This window comes from Hipposideros armiger, unplaced genomic scaffold (assembly GCF_001890085.2).
Source record: "Hipposideros armiger isolate ML-2016 unplaced genomic scaffold, ASM189008v1 scaffold_1156, whole genome shotgun sequence".
Lineage (NCBI taxonomy): Eukaryota > Metazoa > Chordata > Mammalia > Chiroptera > Hipposideridae > Hipposideros > Hipposideros armiger.
The window spans coordinates 319,560-336,068 of NW_017732506.1; the positions used below are offsets into that span (position 1 = coordinate 319,560).

General features: G+C 37.7%; 1 protein-coding gene across 1 annotated transcript in view; it reads right to left on the reverse strand.

Moving 5' to 3' along the window:
- The window catches only part of SLC26A7 (solute carrier family 26 member 7), a gene marked incomplete at its 5' end in the record, with an annotated part of 173,125 nt that extends 156,842 nt beyond the window's left edge, over positions 1-16,283 (reverse strand). The window contains 2 exons of the mRNA XM_019632655.1: positions 1,917-2,089; positions 16,173-16,283. Of these exons, the coding sequence (XP_019488200.1) occupies positions 1,917-2,089; positions 16,173-16,283 (284 nt within the window). The remainder of the gene's footprint in view (positions 1-1,916; positions 2,090-16,172) is intronic.
- Positions 16,284-16,509: the final 226 nt, after the last annotated feature.

Genomic DNA, 16,509 nt, shown 5'->3' on the forward strand with positions numbered 1-16,509 from the left:
AAAAAATACTAATATGGGCCGGCCAAATGGCGCGATGGTTAAGAACTGGCTTGGGACGCCAGAGGACCCCGGTTCGGATCCCACATATGAGGGCCAGTGACATGCCCTCTACAGCCAAGATGCTGAACAACAGCTCAACCTGGAGCTGGGCTGCTGTGAGTTGCCAGTGACCATGTAGGCTGCAGCCCCTGCTGCAGTGGGTTGCCATGGGCTCCTGTGTGTAGCCAGCAGCCAGCGTGAGCGACCAGCAGCCGCCGTGAGCGGCTGTCCAGAAGCCGGCGACTGATCTGTCTCACCTGGGAAGAGCACAATGATGGTGCCAACTTGGGCCAGTGCAGCAACGTCCTCCACAACTAGACTGAAGAACAAAACAACAGCAACTTTTCTGTTCCCCTTTCCCCAATTCCCCAGCACTGTTTCCATCCCCCCAATTCCCCAATAAAAATATTTTAAAAATACTAATATATACTTGTTCCATGATTAAAGAATAAAAGAAAGTCCAAATCTAGTGAAAATAACAAATTCAAAAAGAAATATGTATGGAAAATTATGAAACCAGAAGTAATAGCAATATTATCTTTGCTGTGTTAATAGAGACTTTTAAATAAGCAGAAATTAGGAAAACTAAATCTATGGCAACGTATCCATATCTGAATCACCAGTTCATGTAGCTGATTATTTCTGAGATGGATACAGATGATAGGTCTATTAGTAGGCCTCACACAGGGCAAGTAATGAGGAAAATGCCACTAAGCCTTCCTGCACAAGTCTATCATCCATGTTTTAAAATATACAGTATAGCAAAGGTTATAGGGTACCTAGGCAACCAGTTGTAGTTCATCAAAGCACAGACATCAGCCATAGAAAATATCTATTGACCTTCTATTTTGGTAATCTCCTAGGCAAAGCTGCCACTCAGATGGTCTGTTTTCTGAAGTACTGTGAAGACTTGAGTTCTTAGTCATCTCACACCCTTAATTCTTTTGTCCTTTTTTACATAGCTAGAAGGCAAAGTGACTCTAAGAATTTTAATGTTCCTAATATCAAGGTCTTATCTTTTCTTCCTACCATGCAAGTCAAGGCAATCATCAACTATTTTTCTCCCTTCTTGGCATTTACACTATCTTTTACCTTGTGAATAATGGTATACTATAAAATAGAGCTTCTACCAACTCAGAAAACAGCCATCCAGGAAGTTTGTGTGCACACAATTCAATTTAAAATGAGGAAGTAAGCCAATATAGCTCCCAAACAGGCAATGCATATCTAGTAGCCAGTACTTGTCAACATTTCTTTTTATTCATTTCTGAGTTATCTAATTTTGACAACTTATTAGAAACAGCAAATTACAAAGTTTTATATTTTGAAGAAATAGACTAGAGCAGACCTGTAAAAAATGTACACACCTGATGCTGAAAGGGGCAAAGACTGATAAAAATCTGTGTCCCAACACCTCACACCAACAAGTCTATGGCACAAACTAAATAAAAATTTTTTACTGATGTAGGTAGGCAGTAATATCATAAACTCTGAAAATTGGGAAGGATCCTAGAAACTTAGTCATCTCCTTGTAGGAATTTCTCCTACAACATTACCCCACGGTGACACTTTCCTGACTGTGTCAACACAAGGACTGCCTCATTCTATTTTGTAAAACATTTTTAGAAATCTTGTTCTTATAAAGTCAAAAACTGTTTCCCTGTAATTTAAATTTATTGATTCTAATTCATTAACTCAACCAGCATTTATAGAGTAAGTAATCTATGTAGTAGACAGTATTTTCAGAAAAACAAAACACACCTGCCCCTATCCATCTACACAGACACACCAACGAACATGAATAAAAATAAAGCATCAATTGCCTTTCCTCTGCCATTGTCTCAATTTCTTCATCCCCATATCTCAGTACTACTTACCTGAATCACACCTCCCAAGAAGGAAATGGCTGCAGCAATACCAATCCTTTGCATCTCAAAATCAGATAAGCCCAGCATGCTTGTGTTACTCTGTGTGGTGAGGTTCTTGTTACTTGAAGGGACAAGCCGTTCCACTGCATTGGCTGATATTAAGGATGTCAAGGCAAAAGTACCTAAAAGATGAGGTGGGGTGGAGAATCTCCTATTAGTAACAGACTCAATGAAAATTGTTAGGTTTTTCCTGCTTTCTTTTTGCAGTTGATATCCAATTTCAAAGCCTTGCAATTAGAGAATATACTTGGTATGATTTCAATCTTCTTAAATTTGATGAGGCTAGTTTTATGTTCTAATGTATACAATGACCAATACATGGAAACAACCAAACTGTCCTTGGATAGATGATTGAATAAAGAAGTTGTGGTATATATACACAATGGAATACTACCCTGCCATAAGAAAAGATGAAACACTGCCATTTGTCCCAACATGGATGAATCTTGAGATTATTATGCTAAGTGAATTAAGTCACATATAAAAAGTCAAGAACCTCATGACTTCACTGATATGTGAGATATAAACTGAAAGCAACAAAGAAACAAGACAAACAAATGAAGAAACAAAAACTCATTGACACAGACAATAGTTTAGTGTTACCAGAATGTAAGAGGGGGTGGTAAATGAGGGTAAAAGAGATAAAAAAATATGGTAATGGAAAGAGAACTGACTCTGGGTGGTGAACACGCAGTGTGATATATAGATGAGGCATTACATAATTGTACACTTGAAACCTATGTAATTTTATTAATCGTCACCCCAATAAATTTAATTTAAAAACAATTGTTGAGTTCACCATTAAAGTTGAATCCATGTTGCAAAACTATGCAGACCTATTAGAAACACTCTCCTCTGCACCCCTACTCCACCCTTCACTCCACTCCATGGAATAAAAAGAAACTCACCTACATATATGCATATTCCTTCAACATACAGTCACATCCATATACTTGCTATTTCTTCGCAGTTTATACATTTTCCCACCCATCTGCAAACCTGCATAGAGAATGTTCTTAGGGCAGGATGAAGATCATGGACTGGATTTGAATCCAGCTCTTCCATTTATCACTAATGTGACTTAAAGTATATTACTCTGGGGCCGGCCGAGTGGCACGATGGTTAAGAACTGGCTTGGGATGCCAGAGGGCCCCGGTTCGGATCCCACATATGAGGGCCAGTGACACTGCCCTCTACAGCTAAGATGCTGAACAACAGCTCAACCTGGAGCTTGGCTACCGTGAGAGTCACCGGCGTCTGCATAGACTGCAGCCCCTGCAGCAGTGGGTTGCCATGGGCTACCGTGTGTGGCCAGCAGCCAGCATGAGAGGCAGCAGCCGCAGTGAGCAGCCGTCCAGAAGCCGGCGACTGATCTGCCTCGCCCGGGAAGAGCGCAATGATGGTGCCAAATTGGGCCAGTGAAGCGACGTCCTCCATAACTAGACTGAAGAACAAAAGGACAGCAACTTGTCTGTTCCCCTTCCCCCAATTTCCCACCGTTGTTCCCATCCCCCAATTCCCCAATAAAAATCTTAAAAAAAAATATATATATATATATATTACTCTGAGTCTAAATTGCCTCATCTGTAAAATGGGAATCATATTTACCTAAGTTTCAGAGTTTTGGAGGATATAAATGAGATGATAAATATGAAGACCTCAGTACACTCAGTATTTAAATACAATTTATCTGCTGGCATCTGAGGCTTTTTTCTTAATATGCTTGCTCTTCCGATCTTTGTATGCAAGCCCTCTTGTCTTTCAAGGTCTGGCTCCAATCCCATATTCAACAAGGAGCCAGCCCAGATTCTGCAATCTAGGTTTAATTTTTCCACTCTCTGCTTTCATGGCAGAGTAGACCTCTATTATATTATAACAACATGTCATGGCCCATAAAATTGTTAAGTATACCATTTCTATGTACTATAATTAGATAAGGTTCAATGGTATTTCGCAAGACTTGTCCTGGCCTCACACAAATGTGGGACCATTTTCAGTGTGTTCTCTTCTTGCCAAGAGTTCTGATGCCTGTCATCTGGACATGCAGCATGTCTGAGAATGCAGCCACATGGGCAGAGAGATGCCAATTGCCACAAAGGGGGCTAAACAAATTTGGGTTAAAGAAACAAACTGCGGTATTGTATAAATATTTCCCCAGACTCATTATTTAAAGACCTTACTTTGCTCCTGGTCATTTGTGAAAAAGGGTCTGTGGCAAGATATAGATATCCCAACACAAAACATGTAATAGCATAGGGCAAGAGAGACATGAATCAAATAGAAATGGTTCTCAATGGAAATTCAACATAGACAAACCTGACCTTAAACCCCAGCACGGCCACCTTCATCTCTATCTATAGACAGATAGCATTCCTCACCAATGGGGTTGTTATGAGGTTTAAATGAAATAATGTAATACAGCACATATTACAGTATATGGCATGTAGTTAGCACCTAAAAAGATAATTCTTAATAAGACTAAGATCAGAATGTTCTGTTATGGTGTTATTCTATGTTCTTTGTTGTTCCATTGAGTTGATAGCACATAAATACATACAGCAAATTGAATACAGTTCTCTTAGGGAGTTAAGTAAGTCTCAATAAATCATCAATAAATATTAACCATCATATTCACTGTCCTCATCAGAAAATACTAAATTAATTACACATCAAGGAACAACTATATCTAATGAATGGAGACAGGATTCCAGCACCCAGAATGGACAAAACCAAGTAAAGAATATTTGCCACAGAATCTGCTCTTGATAAGACATAATTTCTTCAAGATATGTTACAACAAAATTTCTCAAAGTCTGATACTCTTCAGAGTAAAAAGTTTGCCTTTTCGTTTAAATCTCAGAGAATATAGAACAAAATGATTTTACAAAAGCCACCAAACAAATGACTACAGAATTAAAGATGAAGATATTCAGGAGTTAATTTTTGAGTTTAGACCTATCTTTCCTGGAATTTAGAAGAAGATAGGAGGAAACCAAATAGTAAAAGAAAAGTGCAGTATAAAATGTTTTGTTGAGGAAAGCAAAAAAAGTGAGCCTCACCTGTATGTGAGTCACATCCCAAGAACATGTCCAAAGAGAGTCATTGCCAGCAATGGATGTGGAGATATTCACAACATAGATATAGGAATGCTGCCTTTTTAGAAGGATAATGCTTTGCTGTTTCTTAGGCAGTTGAGAACAATCAAGGATGTTGGGGTTGCAGGTGAATATGTGAGGATATTGTGAATGACATCCTACCTTGTTATATAGGTCTCACCCTTGTCTTTATCTCTTCCTTCTACTTCTCTGCTCTTTTCCTTACTTTCTCAACTTTTTACCCTGGTTGGGCTTTAAGCCTACTAGTAAGGAGTTTAAATACCACTAAACTCATATAGTAGCTTAACAGTACTGGGGGTAGCAGGGCCTAATAGGAAGAGAATATGGATCTCAGAGTTGGACAGACCCAATTTCAAATCCCAGTTCAGCTGCATATTAGCTTGTGATCTTGGTCAAGTTACCTAACCTCTCAGCTTCCTTATTTATAAGATGATGATAAAATTTTATAGTTATAAAAGTTGAGTAGAGATTAAATGAGATTTCATATATATATAAAACATCTATCACAAGTCCTACCACCTTGTATCAGTAAATAATTGTTTGCTTATTTTCTTTGATTCTGAAAAGTTCCCAATAGAGTCTCCTTGATGTTTTCTCTAAATGCTTAGCAGACTATGCTCTTTAATTTTTTTTCCAATTTAGAAGATGAGTATATTTTGTCACATATGGATTATGTTCAACAATTCTATTTCCACTAGATTCATACTTGTGTTTTTGTACTTTTCCCTTTTCTCCTAGACATGTTCATTACAAATCACAAGAAGTTATGAATGATTTGTTTTTTAAAAAAGTTATATATATTTTAACTAAAATAAAAAAGTTTACATTGCTGAGCAAAACACCACATTTGGGGGCTTTACATTCTGGCTTTTGAATTATTTGCTTTTAAATATACCTCTATCATAAATTATTATTGCATTTATAATTCAGTATTACATTCTGACTACTTAAATTGCAGATAAAATTCAAGATATAGTGGTTTTTCTTTATGAAAGCAACATCAACCTCTTAATAATAACACAGAAGTAGGAATTCCCACACAAATATATACATCAAAATAAAATACAATAAAATTATTAGAGAAATATGTTCTCTATATCAAATGTCTGCAGAAAATTTCGGTCCTTATGTTTAAAATCATGGAAAAGTAAAAAAAAATTAGTTTGTATGTTTCCCTTTAGATATATAATATTGTTAGTATTATTAATAATTATATTTAAATATAGTCTTATATAAATAGATAAATATATTACCGTGAGGCAAAAAATAATTGCTTCTTTACTGATGCTAAAGAATTCTAGGGGAAAGGAATCATCCCAAGGGTGAGATCGAGCTGCCAGGGATCATGTTGACGGTGTGCAAGGCCAGGTTGCTATGGCTTTCCCTCAATTTACAGCCTCTTCAAGACTGCTGCAAAATGGCTTCCCTCATGAAATAATAACCCCCAGCCCTCCACGGTGGACTCTAAATGGCTGGCAGCCATTGGGGCTCACCCAGCAGAAAAACACCATTCTAAGAAATGGGACACAGCAACCTCATATATATTAAGCTCCTGTAAAAATGCAGGGCCCATGGGTTTGTGGGGAAGAAATTCCTGTTAGTAGAACTTCTAACAGTGGGGAGTTTCTCTCCTGCTCTTCATGCTGTTGTGAGTACTGAGACAGTATCTAAGGTTTTAGATACAGATCAGCAAGGAAGGGGGTTGGTGGTGAAAGAACCTGGGCAGTGGGTCTGTCACAAGGCAAGGGGTCATATCCCAGTGAAGGCCAGAGGAATCCAGAGAGAGGAAGGGAGAGGTCAGAACTCACACAGAAACAGCAGCAGGAGATAGGAGGGTATATACATAAGCAGACACAAGGAGATTGCCAAAGGTCTCCACAGGCTGGCAATGTCTGGATTCCCAGAGCAGCCTTGAGAGTACATATGAGACTAGATATTGAGCCATGGTCCACTCAGGAGTTTCCTGCTAGGACAAGAACAAATTACATACCAGATCAGTTGGGTTAGCTTTAGCTGCATGAGACAGTAAATTAAAAAGAGGCCTGAACCCTGGCAAAGGCCAGAAGTTGGCAGACTAGGGCTGCTACAGGGCTTTATGGCATTCAGTGACCCAGTCTCCTTTCAGTTTTCCATTCCACCTGAAATGAGGGCCTTGGCCTCACGGCCCATATGGGAGAGAAACAAACTTTTCTCTACTCTCAAGGTTCTTAGGTCTGGTCTAATAATCAAATGAGACAGATTAGCAAGAGAAAAATAACCAAACAATACATACACATGTAGGGGAATCCCACATACTTGAGAGAGTCAGAGGCCCCACATTCAAAAGCACATGAGGTTCAGAGATATAAAGAGGGATTGAGATATATCAAGAAAAAGATAAATTAAAACCAAGAAAGAAAAAAGAAAGAAATCTAAATATATCTTGATTAAAAAAAAATGAGGGCCAGCCGAGTGGCGTGATGGTTAAGAACTGGCTTGGGACGCCAGAGGGCCCCGGTTCGGATCTCACATATGAGGGCCAGTGACACTGCCCTCCACAGCAAAGATGCTGAAGAACAGCAGCTCAACCTGGAGCTGGGCTGCTGTGAGTCACCGGCGACGGCATAGGCTGCAGTCCCTGTGGCAGTGGGTTACCATGGGCTACTGTGTGTAGCCAGAAGCCAGCGTGAGCGTCCAACAGGCTGCAGTGAGCGGCCATCCAGAAGCCAGCGACTAATCTGCCTCGCCCAGGAAGGGCGCAATGATGGTGCCAACTTGGGCCAGTGAAGCAATGTCCTCCACAACTAGACTGAAGAACAAAAGGACAGCAGCTTGTCTGTTCCCCTTCACCCAATTCCCCAGTGCTGTTCCCATCCCCCAATTCCCCAATAAACATCTTTTTAAAAAAATGAAAAGGCCCAGCTGGCTCTGTCCTTTGGAGAAGTATATAGGCAGAATTTAAATACCCTTAGCACTTATTGAGTGATAAGGTGACTAAGTTACGTCTGTAAATTATATGTATTTTGAAATGTATGAGTATGTTATTTACCTAATGGACTACAAGTTTCCTATAGCTGTTAATAATATTTGTTAGATACAGAGTCTTATATAAATGGCAATTTTAAAATCATGCCACCAGTAAAATGTCTGTAGCAATTCCTTAGGAATAAAGTGGTTTGTGTAAATGTCCATTTAGGTAGGTATCATGTTTTTGACTTCTCAAAGTAATTATGAAAGATTTTTGGCCTTTTCCTTTCATCCTCTGTTTATCAGAGGAAATGCTTTGGGGTCAGCTCTAAAACCACCTGTTTTTTTTCTTGCTAAGAACATATTTAAATGTTTCAAAAAGTAAAAATAAATTTTTAGGAAATTAGAGAGCAGGATAATTTGGAAATAATAGGCTTCAAGAATTTCTAATTCATTATTTTGCTTTTCTACTTTTGCATCAACACAAAAGGAAAGTTCATTCTTTTTTTTTGGTTTTTAAGATTTTTATTAAGGTATTGGGAAAGGGGAACAGTGTTGGGGAGTTGGGGGAGGGGAACAGTGTTGGGGAATTGAGGAAGGGGAACAGCCAAGTTGTTGTCTTTCAATCTTAGTTGTGGAGGGCGCAGCAAGCTCAGCTCCAAGTCTAGTCATGCCAATCAGCTCAAGGTGCTTTGTTCAATTTATTGTGAGTGGGCATAGCCACCTTCCCATGCAGTAGTCGAACCGGCAGTCTTGTTGTTAAGAGCAAGCACTCTATCCCCTAAGCAACCCAGGCGGCAGCTCAGCTCAAGGTGCCGAGTTCAGTCTTAGTTGCGGGTGGGCATAGCCCACTGTCTCGAACATGCAACCTTGTTGTTAGGAGCACGTGCTCTCACCAGCTGAGCCATCCTGCCACGTGTTGGCAGCTCAGCAGCAGCTCAGCTTGGGCGCAGAGTCACTGGCCCATGTGGGAATCGAACCGGCGACCCTGTTGCTTAGAAATCGCACTCTTGGGCAAGCTCTTAACCAATTGAGCCACTTGGCTGGCCCCAAGCATAGTTCTTTTTTCTTACCATTGCTTTGGCTATTAGGGGTCTTCTGGTTCCATACAAATCTGATGATTTTTTTGTTCTATTTCTTTAAAAAATTCCATTGGGATTATGGTGGCAGTTGCATTCAAGCTGTATATTGCTTTGGGTAATATGGCCATTTTAACTATGTTGATTTTTCCAATCCGTAAACATTTCTTTGTGTCTTCTTCAATTTCTTTTTAAAATATCTTATAGTTTTGAGTACCTAGGTCTTTCACATATTTGGTTAAATTTATTCCTAGCTATTTTGTTCTTTTTGTTGCAATTCCAAAATATATTGGTTTTTTTATTTTTCTGAGATTTAGTTGTTAGTATATAGGCATGCAATCGATTTTTGTACATAGATTTTGTAGCTGACAACATTGCCATATTCGTTTATTGTTTCTAATAGCTTTTTGGTGGAGTCTTTAGGGTTTTCTATATATAGCATCATGTCTTCTGCAAAAAGTGACAATTTAACTTCTTCATTCTCAATTCGGATGCCTTTTATTTTTTTTTCTTGCCTGATTGCTCTGGCTAGGACTTCTAATACTAAGTTGAAAAGCAGAGATAATAGGGGACAGCCCTGTCATGTTCCTGAACATAGAGCAAAGGGCTTCAGTTTTTCACCATTAATTATGATATTAGCCAGTGGTTTGATGTATATTGCCTTTATTATGTTAAGTATCTTCTTCTATACCCATTTTATTAAGTGTTTTAATCATAAATGGATGCTGTATCTTGTCAAAAACTTTTTCTGCATTTATTGATATAAACATATGATTTTTGACCTTTATTTTGTTTATGTGGTGTATCACATTGATCGGTTTGTGTATGTTGAACCATCCTTATGTCCCTAGGATGAACACTCCTTGGCTGTGATGTATAATCTTTAATGCATTGTTGCATTCGATTTGCTGAAATTTTGTTTAGGATTTTTGCATCTGTATTCATCAGATATATTGGTCTGTAGTTTTCTTTTTTAGTGTTATCCTTACCAGGTTTTTCTATCAGAGTAATGTTGGCCTCAAAAAATGAGTTACGTAGCATTCTCTCTTCTTCAATCTTTGGAAATTTTTGAGTAGGACAGGTATCAGATCATTTTTGAATGTTTGGTAGGATTCACTAGTGAAGCCATCTGGTTCTGGACTTTTGCTTTTGGGTAGGTTTTGTATGAATGATTTAATTTTCTTACTGTTGATCAGTCTATTTTGATTTTTCAATTCTTTGTGATTCAGCCTAGCAAGGCTATATGTTTCTGGAACTTGTCCATTTCTTCTAGGTTATTGAATTTGGTTGCATATAGTCCTTCATAGTATTCTTGCATGATTTTTTGCATTTCTGTGGCATCCATGATAACTTCCCCTTTCATTTCTGAATTTCTTTTTTGTGGCTTTCCTCTTTTTATCTTAGTGAGTCTAGCCAAGGGTTTGTCAATTTTATTCATTGTTTCAAAGAACCATCTCTTTTTTGCATCATTTTTTTTCTGTTGTCTTTTTGTTCTCTATTTCACTTAGTTCTGCTCTGATTTTTATTATTTCCTTCCTTCTGCTGACTTTGGGTTTCATTTGTTCTTCTTTTTCTAGTTCTTTAAGATGTAACGTTAGGTTGTTTATTTGGGATTTCTTCTTTCTTGAGATAGGCGTGTAATGATATAAATTTTCCTCTTATTACAGCTTTCATTGCATCCCAGTAATTTTGGTAGGATGTATTTTCTTTCTCATTTGTTTCCATGTATCTTTTGCTCTCTCCTCTTTATTCTTCTTTGACCTAGTCATTCTTTAAAAGTATGTTGTTTAATCTCCACATGTTTGTGGTTTTTTTCTGCTTTCTTTTTGCAGTCGATATCTAATTTCAAAGCCTTGTGATCAGAGAATATGCTTGGTATGATTTCAATCTTCTTAAACTTGCTGAGGCTAGTTTTATGTCCCAATACATGGCCTATCCTTGAGGATGTTCCTTGTACTCTAGAAAAGAATGTATAGTCTGATACTTTAGGATAAAGTGCTCTGTAATTGTCAGTTATGTCCATTTCATCTAATGTGTCATTTAGGGCTGATATTCCTTTATTTTCTGTTTGGATATTCAATCCATAGTTCTCAATGATGTATTTAGGTCCCCTACTATAATTGTGTTTTGGTCAATTTCTCCGCTTAGTTCTGTTAGTAATTGCTTTCTATACTTCAATGCTCCCTGATTGGAGGCATAAATGTTGATAACTGTTATGTCTTCTTGTTGTATAGTTCCCTTTATCATTATGAAATGTCATCTTTGTCTTTTGTTACCGTTTTTATCCTGAAGTCTGTTTCATCTAATATTAGTATGATTACACCTGCTTTTCTCTGAATTCCATTTGTCTGGAGTGTCAATTTCTACCCTTTCACTTTGAATCTATATTTGTCCTTGTAGCTGAGATGTGACTCTTGAAGGCAGCATATGATTGGGTTTCATTTTTTGATCCTATTTGCTACTCTGTGTCTTTTTTTGGTGAGTTTAGCCCATTTACACTTAGGTGATTTTTGACATATGAGGATTTCCTCTCATTCTATCTTTGGTTTTTTGGTGGCTCGTTGACTCCATTGTTTCTTTGCTTTTTTATCACTGTCTGATATTTCAGTGTGGTGGTATGAGTTTTCCCTTTGTTACTTTTTTTTAATGTTATATATTTCAGTTCTGGATTTTTTTTGAGTGGTTACCATTAAGTTAATGTAAAAGAGAGGTTCATATTTAAGGTATTCCATTTTCTTCAGCATGCTTTCTTTCTCCATTCCCCTTTGCGACTTAAGACCTTTATTCTCTCCCCTCTTATGTTTTTGTTGTCACAAATTATCACTATTTATGTTTTGAGTTGATTTCTGCATTGCAGTAGCAATTTGTCTTTTTCTTCTTCTTTTTTTTAATGTCTTTTTCTTCTTTACCCTGTATGTATGTTTAAGTATATAGTGTCCTATTTGGTGTAGAAATTGCCATTTTCTGCTTCTGTCTGTCTGTTCATACTACTACTCATAATTTTGTATTCTTTTGCTTTTTCATTTCAGGTCAAATATACTCCTTCAGTATTTCTTGTAATGCAGGTCACATGTTAGAAAATTTCCTCAGCTTCTGTATATCTGGAAAGGTCTTTATTCCTCCTTCATATCTAAAGGATATCTTTGCTGGATATATTATTCAATAGTTTGAATATTTGATTCCACTCTCTCTTGGCTTGTAGAGTTTCTGTTGAAAAATCTGATGATAATCTAATGGGCTTTCCTTTGGAGTTTACTGTCTTTTTTTCCCTGGCAGCTTTGAGGATTCTTTTTTTGTTGTTAATTTTTGACAGTTTCATTACAATGTACCTTGGAGAAGGCCTATTAGAATTGAAGTAATTAGGTGTTCTATTTGCTTCTTGGAAATGAGGATCCAGTTCTTTCCACAAGTTTGGGAAGTTCTCATTGATTATTTGTTTGTATATACTCTCTGTTCCCTTCTCCCTCTAGTATGCCCATTATTCTTATGTTGGTCTTTCTGATGGAGACAGATAGTTCTTGTAGAATTCTTTAATTTCTTTTCTCTCTCAAGTCTCTCTCTTCTTTCATCTGTGTCATTTCCAGATTTCCATCTTTGATGTCACTGCTTCTTTCCTCCATCTGGTCCACTCTATTGCTTAAGCTGGGTATTTCATTCTTCATTTCTTTTGTTGACATCTTAATCTCTAGAAATTCTATTTGATTCTTTTTTAAGATTTCAAACTCTTTGGTTAAAATGGTCCTTTTTTTCTTTAATTATGTTTCTGAGTTCACTGAATTGCCTGTCTGTGTTTTCTTGCATCTTCTTGAGATTTTTCAGAACTGCAATCTTGAATTCTTTGTCATTTAAGTCACATATTTCCATGTTTTTAAGTTCATTTTCTGGAGACTTTTCATTTTCTTTCTGAGCTGCCTTGTTACCTTGGTTATTCATAGCAATTAACGAATTATGATTTCACTTCCTAGGCATCTACAGAAGTGGGTTCTGCAAAAGGTTGATATGAAAAGGTATTTCTTTTTTTTCCAGTGGGTGATGATAGAATGTTTTATTTTCTCTTTCACTGCAGCCTTTTATTCTCTTTCATGCTGTAGCATTATATTTTCACTTACACTGTTCAGGCTTCTCACATGATGGGAAGGAGGAGGATTTCTTGGAAGGTGGACTTCTCCTCTGTGAGCATGTAGCTTGGGTCTCAGGGCACTGCCTCTGCCCTAAGGTCTTCCTGCAACTAGATTCAGAGCCTGTGTTTTAGGGGCTGTGTTTATTTCTGTAGGGATCTGCCCAGATAGGTGGGGATGGGGTGAGTTGTGACAGGTGGCTGTGACCTGCACAGTTATTTTGCTCTTACAGTTCCTACCCTTTCACTGGAATTAGTTGTGCTGTGAGTATGTGGCTGCAGGGCTGCAGTACTCAGAGGTGTAAGTATTCTGTTTTTTTTTTATCTGACACTGCTACCAGTTCACTTCTAGCCCTGGGAGGGTGGGGGTGGGGCAAGCACTGGGAGGAGTGGGAGGGGGTCAGCCAGGCTCTATGCCTATGTCGTTCGTCTTCTGCTTGGCAGTGAGGGCTTAAACCACCATTGTCACCCTTCTTCCCTCAGTCTTTGCTCCAAGGTCTCTGCCATGAGCATTGGGTTCAGCCATTTTATACGCTTATCCCTCAGTTGAGACTGTGGGCTGTAGAAAAGTGCTTCCCTCTCCTGTGACTGCAGTAGCTCCAGACAGCAGGGAGCTCCAAACTCTGGTCTGAGTCAGGAGACCCTTGACCCGCAGCCCATGTCTCTGTACTGCCCCCTTCCCCCCTCCACCACTCACCATATTTGCCCACCTTTAGACAATTCTAATTGAGCATCTCTCAGTCTTGCCTGTATGTCATGCAGGGAGTCCTTTGTGAAATTGCAGTTGTTCAATTTGTTGTAAATTCCACGGGAGATTTCAAGAGGAACTCATCACACTTCTGTGATGTAATACTGAAAGTGCTGATTCTGATTCAGTAGGTCTGAAGTGGGAACCAAGATTTTGCATTCTACCAAGCTCCCACTATTCGGTCCTTGCTCGTTAATAAAGACCTAAGAGACAGAGATTTCGTTCTGAAGGTTTTATTGAGCCACTCTGCAAGAGGAGAACGACCCCGGGCCTTGGCCAGTGAGAGTTTATATATGCGTTAGCTTAAGCAGAAGCAGGTTTACAGAAGCAAGAATAAACCGTTATTGCAAACAGGTTTACAGAAGCGAGAACAAACCGCCACTGCAAAACAAGCAGTCATTGTTGGCACCTGACCGCATCCGTTGCAGGTGTTGCTTGGCCAGAACATGACTCCCTCCCTGAAACAGTCCCTGAACAGAAACTTTCCGTAATGGGGATAGGAAACCCCTTGTCTGGTCCCAGGGACAAAGGGGTTCCTAAATAGTTTCCTGGAACCTTATTCATCTAATTTGGTTCTAGCAACAGTATCCCTGAGGACAGGCCCTTACACCACATAATGCTGATCCTACTGGTTCATTGACCATATTTTAGGTACTAGTGTTGGAAATGACTCATCACTGTTGATCCTATTTCCTATGAAACAGTCATATATCAACTTTTTATATCAATAAAAGTAAGGTTTATATAAAGAAAATGTTATTTTATAGGTTAATTTCTGTATGAGAAAGTGTATGTATCAATGTGGTAGACAGAATTACAGCCTTTCAAGTGTATTTATGTCCTAATCCCCAGATCCTGTGAATATGTTATACTACATGGCAAGTGTGAATTAACATTGCAGATGGAATTAAGATTGTTAATCAATTGACCTTAAAATAAGAGGTTTAACCAATGTCACCTAAATAAATTTAACTTAAAAAATTAGAAGTTTATTCTGGATTATCTGTTTCCAATGTAATATAAGGGTCCTTTAAATATGGGAGATGGAACAAAAGATCAGAATTAGAGAAAAATTTGAAGATGTTACTCTGCTGATTTTGAAGATGGCGGAAGGTGCCATGAGCCAAGAAATGGAGTCAGCCTCCAGAAGCTGGAAAAAGTCGAGAAGAAACTCAGCCCTGTGAATATGTAATGCTACAGTAAAACTCATTTCAGACTTCTGACCACTGAAACTGGTAAATAATAATTATTTATCTTGCTTTAAGCCACTAAGTTCATGATAATTTGTTACACCAGAAAAAGGAAACAAACACAATCAATAACACAGATTGACCACTGAATAGACACAAATGGTATTACTTTCTTAAAGGCAGAGAGAGACCTTACAAAATAAATAGAAATGCTTCCATGGATATTGCCAGTCACAGTATTTTTATTATTATTATTACCTTGATATTTAATATTAAGGCATCTCTTTTGTAGTAATAACAGCTTTTATTAAATCTTATTGTGTAGCAAGTACTAAATCAGACACTCTACATCAATCATCTCATCTAATTTTCACTACAATCTTATGAATTTTTTTTGCATTTTAATATTAAGAAAGCAACAAATAGAGCTTTAAAACGTTGCCCAAGTTTATGCAGATAAGAAACAAGTGAGAGATATATCCAGAACTAACTTCAAAACCCTTTTAACTATCCTGCTCTGTTATCAGACTACTGTACTTGTAACAGTTCACATTATATTGGATAAAGGAGAGCTAAGCAAGGTGAGTGACATATTAATTAAAGAACATTATAAAATCTAGCTTCAAAGAAACCTAAAAGATCATTTAGTCTAAATATCAGCTATGTGGAAAATATTCTTCAATATTTATGTAAATAAATTTTATAGTCTTTCTTTACCCCTCAAACTGCTTACTTTTCTCCATTTCATTGTAAATTTAGAACATTTGTCCTTATATGGTCGTTTTACAACTAAAAAAATGCAGTCTTTAACAATAACCTGATTACATAGTAATATAGCAATAAATCACAATATGTATTGAGTATCTAAGGCAGAGACAGTTAAATGTTTTCCCCTAATATCTGCTGCAATTTTCAGTAGTAAAATTAGAAATGTAATCAACCTAACAATCATTCTAAGGTCCCTTTCATTAGTAACATGAGAAGCATAAACAGAAACAGAAATTACTACCTGTGGCAACATGACGTCCCATTCCAAATATGGCGTAAATGATGACAGGAAATAGAGAGCCATATAAACCGAACACTGGGTGCACAGATGAGAGAATAGCAAAGGCCAACCCTGTAATGAAGACGGGTATAATCAAGACCATCTTATAACTCCAAGATATAGCCTATTACAAAGTAGAATGGATATTGTTCTATTCAATGACAAAAGAAACCATAACATTCTACTTACTCAATAAGAGACTAGCATTATTATCCTAAATAACAGAAAATTCACTCATTAATTTTAATTTCAATTTTAAAAATCATTATTTTTGGAGTATTGTTTTCCTTAATTACAG